The sequence below is a fragment of the Nannospalax galili genome, unplaced genomic scaffold, assembly GCF_000622305.1.
Source record: "Nannospalax galili isolate Female #2095 unplaced genomic scaffold, S.galili_v1.0 scaffold188, whole genome shotgun sequence".
NCBI classification, from domain to species: Eukaryota; Metazoa; Chordata; class Mammalia; order Rodentia; family Spalacidae; genus Nannospalax; species Nannospalax galili.
In genome coordinates this window covers 7,975,560-7,984,610 of record NW_008360325.1, presented here as the reverse complement: position 1 = coordinate 7,984,610, position 9,051 = coordinate 7,975,560, and the positions used below count along the sequence as shown (strand labels likewise).

The 9,051-nt window shown below is 50.6% G+C and overlaps 1 protein-coding gene across 2 annotated transcripts in view; it reads left to right on the top strand.

The window, feature by feature from the left end:
• Bdkrb2 (bradykinin receptor B2) overlaps positions 1-8,059 on the top strand; it is a 32,447-nt gene extending 24,388 nt beyond the window's left edge. For both annotated transcript variants that reach the window (XM_008825657.3, XM_029559911.1), the window contains 2 exons: positions 1,954-2,060; positions 5,258-8,059. In XM_008825657.3, the coding sequence (XP_008823879.1) occupies positions 1,987-2,060; positions 5,258-6,371 (1,188 nt within the window). In that variant the 5' untranslated portion in view covers positions 1,954-1,986 and the 3' untranslated portion in view covers positions 6,372-8,059. The remainder of the gene's footprint in view (positions 1-1,953; positions 2,061-5,257) is intronic.
• Positions 8,060-9,051: the final 992 nt, after the last annotated feature.

Genomic DNA, 9,051 nt, shown 5'->3' with positions numbered 1-9,051 from the left:
TTGTCTGCATGTATGTGAGTGCACCTGTGTCATGCAATGCCACAGAGGTCAAAAGAAGGCTGCCATATGGGTGCTGGGAATCAAACCGGGGTCCTCTGTAAGAGCAGTCAGTGCTCTTAACCACTGAGCCATCTCTCTAGCTCCATACCCCAATAATTCTTAACATGTCCTTAAAATAGTGTATCCAGCAATGGCCTCGGATCCGCAGCTGGATTTCCCCCCAAAGAGCCAGGAAGCATCCCCCCAAAGACCAGCTATGGGGTCTTTCTTCTCTTCCCCCAACTCCCCTCCTTGGAGGAGCAGAAGCGCTTCAGGGTTCACTACAGCTCTTGTGAGTTCCAAATCCTGGCTTAGCTCTAGGGAGTTCCAATAAATCTCTCCCCAGGGTCAGTTGGTGTCTTCCCCTGCACATCTCATTTCCCCTCTGAGCTGCCGGTACTGGTTTCCCCTCCCACTGCTCAACTGGGAGGCACCAGCTTCTGAAGTCAGGTGCCTGTGCTGTGTGCAGAGCCACTTAGCTTAGGAGTAGCTGACAGCTGGGTGGGCATATCTCTAGTACACCTGTGAACACTTATGCATACCCAAATGTGTACAAACAAATGCATGCACCCCAGCTTCTTACACACCTTCTAGGCAGGAGTACCAGGTCACGTTGAGTCCTGACAGAAACACCCGAAGGAATGAAATGTTTGTTAGGGCTCTCCAATAGGGTCTCAGTCTGTCATGGCAGAGAAGGTACGGCAGAGTTCATGGCACTAGGGGCATGTGGTAGAGACCATTCACAGAGCAGCAGACAGGAAGCAGAGTGACTTCGAAGGCCTGAGCCTAGCAACCCACCTCTGCCAGACAGACCTTACCATCTGAAGACTTTATGGTTTCCCCTAGCTTCAACTCTTGGGGACCAAGCTTCAAAACATGAGCCTGTGGGGGACAGTTGAGACTGAAACAGTAATACCACTGTGCTGGGTAGCTTTAGTGTCAACTTGACACACCTGGGTTGAGGGAGCCTCAATCGGGAAATTGCCTCTATTGGACTGGCCTGTGGCCATGTCTGAGGGGCATCTTCTTGATGAGTGATGTGGGAGGGCCCAGCCCACTGTGGGTGGTGCCACCCCTGGGCAGGTGGCCCTGTGTTGCATAAGAAAGCAGGCTGAGCAGGGGCCAGGGGAGCAAGCCTGTAAGCAGCATTTCTCCATGGCCTGTGCTCCAGCTCCTGCCTCCAGGTTCCTGCCCTGAGTTCCTACCTTGGGCTCCCAGATGAACTGTGACCTGGGAGATGTAAGCTGAATAAACCCTTTCCTCCCCAAGTTGGTAATGGTCAGAGTGTTTTGTCACAGCAATGAAGAACAAACTAAGACAACCACCTTGTAAAGATTCCACCACCTTTGAGAGATGGCGTCCAATCCTGGCACCCAAAATGGTTATATTAACTCCCCCAGATCATAAGGAATTCAATATAAAAATTAGTAGTCAAGGGGATCCAACAGCCTCTTCTGACCTCCTCGGGCATTGCACGACACGGGTGCACTAACCTACATGTAGGCAATACACACATACACATAAAATAAAAATAATAAATAAAATTTAAAAAATAAATAATAAAGATTCTACCACCTTCAACACGGCCACACAGGAAACAAAGCTTCCAACACAGGAACCCTTGGGGGACACAGCCAACCCATACCACTGTCATTAGCTTTGCACTTGATATTGGTTGGCAAATCTTAATGACTATTTGAGTGACTGCTGGCTTCTCCATAGCCTGTGAGATCCCAGAAGGCAGGCCCTGTGCCTGCATGCACCACGTGTGTCTGTAATTCATCGTGTGATAAATACACATGAATGTATCCAGAGAAAGACCCTGCAGACTCCATCTCGCTTGCTCATGGAGGACCATGAAGGATAAGTGCTCCGAGCACTGCAACTAACTGTGCTTTCTCCTCTGTCCCCCAGGAGACACCTCACTCAGTCCCACTCTAAGTCCCGATGCTTTCTTCCTGGAAGCGACCCATGCTCCTGTCTGTGCATGAGGACCCTATGCCCACCACAGCCTCTTTTGGGTGAGTCAAGGGGGTCTTCAGTTCACTATCAGTCATACTAGGACCCCAAAGAGGGCTACATCCTGTCCTGAGCCACAGCTGAAGGAGAACCCCATGTTAGGCTCAAAGACAAAAGCTCTTAAGAGTTCCATTCCCCACAGGCTTGTGGGGATTAGAGGGAGTGGGCTTTTTTTTTTTTTTTTTTTTTTTTTTTTGAGACAGGGTTTCCCTATGGCCCCAGCTAATCTGGAACTCCTATGTAAACCAGGATGGCCTCAAATTCACAGAGATCCACCTGCCTCTGCCTCCCAAGTGCTGGGATTAAAGGCATGTGCCACCATGCCCGGTGGGTGTGGGCCTTTGTAGGACTGGGAGAGAGGCAGGACAAATCCATTTTCATCACAGGTGAGCAACCCAAGAAATGAACTTGGAAATGAAGGTAAGAGAGTCAAACCTTGCCGTTGGTGACCAACAGATTAGAGGGGCATGCGCTGTATAGATAAGTCACCATGTAGCTGACATCTGCTGGAAGACAAGCCACTAACAGAAGCCTTGGGAGGTACTGAGCCAAAGCAGAGGCTGGGGACAGTGACTGTATGAGCAGCCAGTGCTGGCAGGACAGCAGAGGGGCCCAGCCTGTCCTCTCCATCCTGTGGTGGGTACAGCAGAGATGGCTGTCCCTGAAGGCCATGGAGCACTGTTCTTATATCTCTCAATGTACATCGGCCAGGCAGCCTCCTGGCCCTCTGGGGACTTCTTGGAGCCTCCATGGGCCAGCACTCTGATACATGGAATATCAAATATCTGGCTAGAAATTACCATCAGCATTTGATGCTAGACTTTAGTCTCTAGTGATCAAATCCATGGGAGAGAGCAGTTCCCCAAGCCACTATAAAGGCATGAGCTCTCCACAGCCACAGAAACGCGGCCACAGACTGGACTGAGGACACACTCTGGGGACGTCTCACCTCTGGAGGATTCCAGAGAGAAGCTACCTGTGCTGCAGGTCAGGATACAGGGCACCCTGCAGGCAGCTTGTCTTTGCTACATGATGCTTGGGCTTAGCTGGTAGAGGCTGAGCTGTGAGAGCAGAAACAAAGCAGACCACACTGGGGCTGCTGGCTCCACTTGCAAAGCACTTGTGTGTCCTCACCCCAGGGTGGCTGGCTTCCCACAGCTAGCAGTCTGTACAGTCAGGAAGGTGCTACAGTGCATTGAATGACCCACCTTGGAAGTACACGCCATTACTGCTCCTATGGGTCAACAGCAGGTCACTAAGCCCAACCACACCCATAGGAGGTGTAACAGAATTTCAGGATGTCTTAAAACCAACCTACAGGACTGGAGAGATGGCTCAGTGGTTAAGAGCACTGGGCGACCCAGGTTTGGTTCCTAGCACCCACCTGTTGGCTAACAACCATTTGAAACTCCAATTCCAGGGGATCTAACGCCCTCTTCTGGACTCCATGAGCACCACATGACATGAGTACACTTACATACAAGCAGGCAAAACACTCATAAACTTAAAAATAAATAAATAATAAAGAAAAGTTTTTAATCTTTTTGAGACAGGGTCTCCCTGTAGCCCCAGCTGGCCTGGAACTCACTATGTAGACCAGGCTGGCCTCAAACTCACAGAGGTCCTCCTGCCTCTGCCTCCAGAGTGCTGGGATTAAAGGCGTGTGCCACCATGCCCAGCTATAAAAAAGAAATTTAAAAAACCACCATGCTACCAGGAGGGATCTTTCCAGAACATGGGCCTTACTCCTTGGCCCCTCTGTAATATCCTCAAGGCAACCAGTGGAGGAGACCTCTCTTCTCTTGTTCAGTCTTACCTCTCACCTACCTTCTCTTACATCTGGGGCCACCCTTCAAAGCTCGTCAGCCCTTCATTCAATGTTAACTTGGGGTCTCTGTACTCTAAGAAATCAAGTTCAGCCACCCATCCTCTAGAAGCCAACTAAAACAGCCAAGTTAGGGGCTGGAGAGATGGTTCAGTGGTTAAGAGTACTGGCTGGTCTTGCAGAGGACCCAGGAACGGTTCCCAGCACCCACAAGGCCACTAACAACCATCCTAACTCCAGTTCCAGGGGATCCAATGCCATCTTCTGACCTCCACGGACATCACGCAACAAGGGAGCACTTATATACATGCAAGCAATACACTCACACACATAAAATAACATTTAAAAAACAGCCAAGTTAATAGTAAAAGCAATGGTCACATTGGAAGGAGGGACAAAGAGATCCAGTGATTTCTTCAAGTCTGTCTTCGGGGTCCTGAAGTGAGACCAAAGTTTCAATAGAGGGCCAGAGGCATGCACATCTAAGTAGTCCTGGTCAAGGTTTGGTCTCGTCCACCACAACAGATGCAAGAGTCTGAAAACATTGGATTTGATATTGATTGTTTTAATAGGCTGACAACAATAGAAAATTACTCATGTTTGTTGAAACAAATACAGTGCTTGGGGCCTTTTTATTTTTTTTCATTTTTTTAATCTCCATCACAATCCTAAGAAGTAAATTCTATTATTCTCATTTTACTAGTTAGGGGTTCAGAAAAGTTAAGTAACTGTCCAAAGTCACATATCTAATACATATAGGAACGAAGATTTGAACTTGGAAGGAATGTTGGGTTCTAAGGCCTGGCCTTCTTCTCCACCATGAAACCCTTCTCATCTTTGAAGCTTTGGTGGGGGCAGGCGTGGGAATAAGATCCTCCCTCTGCCAGGAGACACAGGCTGTCCAGAGAGACAGGAAGTGAGTGGATGTGCTATGCTCTTGGGACCAAGCTGCAATCTCCCTGCCTGGCATGATAGTCATTGTTCTGGTCTATTTCATTGCTCATTCATGACCCGGCTCTGAGAGGCTAAAAGATGATGACTCCCTGAGAAAGGAGGGAGAGAGGGCATCATCTCACCATTGAAGCTTCTTATGCCCCAGGCATAAGAACCTTGATTGTCAGTGAGGATGGACGCTGGCCAGAGAAACATGCTGGCAAAGCCCCAAAGAAACGCTGTGTCCCTTTAGGCCCACAGATGGAGGAGTTCTCTAGGGCCCAGGGACTCAGGTGTCCCCTAGCACTGGCTGCAAACAAGCTTGAGTTCCTCCAAGCTCTCACATCCCTGCCGCCCTGAAGAGCCTTTAGCTGAGGAGAGGGACCTTCCTCCTCCCCCTTGTGACCTGCTGGTGTAACTGCCCCTTTTCCACTCTTTCAGCTCTGAAATGTTCAACATCACCACGCAAGTCCTTGGGTCTGCTCTTAACCGGACCCTTCCTGAGCAGGACAACTGCCCGGACACGGAGGCCTGGTGGAGCTGGCTCAATGCCACACAGGCCCCCTTCCTTTGGGTCCTCTTCCTGCTAGCGGCAACAGAGAACATCTTTGTCCTTAGTGTGTTTTGCCTGCACAAGAACAGCTGCACGGTGGCAGAGATCTACCTGGGCAACCTGGCGGCTGCAGACCTCATCCTGGCCTTTGGGCTACCCTTCTGGGCCATCACCATCGCCAATAACTTCGACTGGCTATTCGGGGAGGTGCTGTGCCGCGTGGTGAACACCATGATCTACATGAATCTCTACAGCAGCATCTGCTTCCTGATGCTCGTGAGTATAGACCGCTACCTGGCACTCGTAAAGACCATGTCCATGGGCAGGATGCGCGGCGTGCGTTGGGCCAAGGTCTACAGCCTGGTGATCTGGGGCTGCACCCTGCTCCTGAGCTCACCCATGCTGGCGTTCAGGACCATGAGAGAGTACAGCGACGAGGGTCACAACGTCACGGCCTGCGTCATCCGCTACCCATCCCACACCTGGGAGGTGCTCACCAACGTGCTGCTGAACCTGGTGGGCTTCCTGCTCCCCCTGAGCATCATCACCTTCTGCACTGTGCAGATCATGCACGTGCTAAGGAACAACGAGATGCAGAAGTTCAAGGAGATCCAGACGGAGAGGAAGGCCACGGTGCTGGTCCTGGCTGTGCTGCTTCTCTTCATCCTGTGCTGGCTGCCCTTCCAGATAAGCACCTTCCTGGACACGCTGGTGCGTGTTGGGGTGCTCTCCGGTTGCTGGAATCAGCATATCGTCGATGTCATCACGCAGATCAGCTCCTACCTGGGCTATAGTAACAGCTGCCTCAACCCACTGGTGTATGTGATCGTGGGCAAGCGATTCCGGAAGAAGTCTCGGGAGGTGTACCAGGGAGTGTGCCGGAGGGGAGGCTGTGTGGGAGAACAGGTGCAGATGGAGAACTCCCTGGGGACGCTGCGGACCTCCATCTCTGTGGAGCGCCAGATTCACAAAGTGCAGGACTGGGCAGGGAACAGACAGTAAGTGAAGGCCACGAGGCAAGACTACTGCCAAGGTGTATGGGGACTGGTGGCCCGGGGCTCCTCAGTCTGGGCTCAGGAAGGAGGAACAGGAAGCATCCCAGGCATCTCCAGGAAAACGGGAGTGATTACAGTCTTGTCCAAGGGTGTGTGCTTTGAGGAAGGCATCGCCTGGAACACAGCACCATTCTTATTGGCTGACACTCTGGGGAACCTGGAGTGAATCAGTCCTAAAGCAAGAGGCAGGAGTGACAGAGCTTCCTTTCCATGGGGAGATTGATGGCTCAGATCGCCAGGAAAACTGCCACTAGCTTTGGTCCTATGGTTGAGTGCTCAGGAGGCCTGGCAGAACCCTGACCCAGTTCCAAGGGAGGACGATTTCTCACTCTCCTCAGGGTTAAAGTCTGAGAGGTCCCTGGTAAGGACCCAAAGACCAGGGTTCTTTGGCTCCTCTCACCAGTGGACAAGAGAGAGAAAGAGAACACAATAAGTGTTAATGGAGCACTTGCTGTATACATAGTTTTGGGCACTTTGGGCTAGAGGGAAGAAAGACACAGTACAGTCTGTGTCTTAAAGGAACCCCCAAACCCAAGTGGAGATGCCCAAGCACTCACAGTCCCCAGAACACTGCTGATGATGTGGCCAAAAGGGGCACCGTAAGCCAACCAGTCCAGCCTGTGACCCTTACACAGTGGCCTGGTCCTGCCTCCTCTTCCATAAAGTAAGCTCATCTTGTGCTTTGTAAAGTGACAGGTGCTATGTAAATGTGAGTCATCAGTACACACAGCACACAGGGATACACTTATCACAGGGCTCAGAAACCTCTCCTAGGGGAGAACCACTGTTGGAGGCCACGGTATCTGCATGCAAGATGTCCCAGACCCCAACTCCCCTCCACCTTTCCTTCCTAGAACCTGCCTCCCACATCCATACAAGAAAGCATGGGGCCCAGGCCCTGGCTGCAAGTCAGTGAATCCAAACTGCTTCACACTGGTGCCTATCTCAGTGACCATGGGGTGTCAACCAACGGTTTGATATTCTTTTATAAAATTTAAATTATGTGTATGTATGTTTACGGGTGGGTGTGTGCACATGAGTGCAGGTGCCCTCCAAGGCCAGAGGTGTGGGATCCCACTGGAGCTGGACTTACAGGCAGTTCCAACTAGGATCCTCAGAGAGAGCACTGTATGCTCTTAACCACTGAGGCATCTCTCCAGCTCTTCAGTGGTCTGAGAGAGAGAGGGAGCAGCAGAGGCCACTCAAGGGCAGCTGACCAATGAAGGCGCATGTTCACGTACCTCAGAGCATCACTTCCAGTGCCAGCCTCCCTACATGGCCACAGAGCAATTCATCAATGAGGCCAGGGTTGGGCTGAACTGCCTGGGCCTGGGGACTTTGAGGAGGCCCCTGGGGACAACACACCTACACACTGAACAGATCTTCGGCTAAATAGAGAGGAGAGGATACCATGCCCAAGTGGCTTCATGGCCAACAGGTTCCCCATTAGAACTGACTGAAGGGGCCTCAGGTGAGCTCAGGTGTCAGTGCAGACAGCTGTCCCAGTAATGCCACCCGGAGACTCAGGGAACACCTACCCTCAATTCCTGAGTCCTCCAAGGGCGTTTATTTTTCTACATGTCTGTTATCAGTTATTTTCCTCATTGTTATAACAAATCACCTGACAGAAGCAATTTAAGGGACTGACTGAAGGGGCCTCAGGTGAGCTCAGGTGTCAGTGCAGACAGCTGTCCCAGTAATGCCACCCAGAGACTCAGGGAACACCTACCCTCAATTCCTGAGTCCTCCAAGGGCATTTATTTTTCTACATGTCTATTATCAGTTATTTTCCTCATTGTTATAACAAATCACCTGACAGAAGCAATTTAAGGGAGAAAGGGTTAATTTTGGCTAATGATTCCAAAAAGATTTCAGTTCATCAAAACAGGGAAGGCAGGTAGGCAGAAGCATCTCTCCTCATGGACAGCAAAGCAGAGATGCAGCTGGATCCAGGGGACCGATAGGACTCTTAAAAGCCTGCCCATAGTTTCCTTCTGCCACCAGCTAGGATCAGTCTTTGAAAGGTCTCACAGCCTCCCTAAACAGGACCAGCAGTCAGGGAACAAGCCCGCAAAACATGAACCTGTGAAGGACATTTCAGACTCAAACCATAACAATGTCATTATAATCTAGCTCCTGTGGCTAACCTGCGCCAAGCCCCTTAGGGAGACAGGGAGAACACACCATGCAGGCTCCAGTACCAAGCTGCTTAAGACCAGGTCACTTAGTAGCCGGGAGCTGGGGAAAACAGGAAGTCAGAATACATAGTTTGTTGGTCTTTCTGACCAGGCTGGGATCAGGGAGAACTCAGGGGCAAAGAAAGTCAGCCCCTTAGGGAGACAGGGAGAACACACCATGCAGGCTCCAGTACCAAGCTTCTTAAGACCAGGTCACTTAGTAGCCGGGAGCTGGGGACAACAGGAAGTCAGAATACATAGTTTGTTGGTCTTTCTGACCAGGGTGGGATCAGGGAGAACTCAGGGGCAAAGAAAGTTATAAAGCTCAATCAATCTGACTTTGAGCTTCTTAACAAAAAGGGCCACAAGATAATAAAATGTTAGTTTTGATGGTTTACTGGCACAAATTGATGATAACTGACTATTCAATAGTGCCTGCCATGTTAGTCA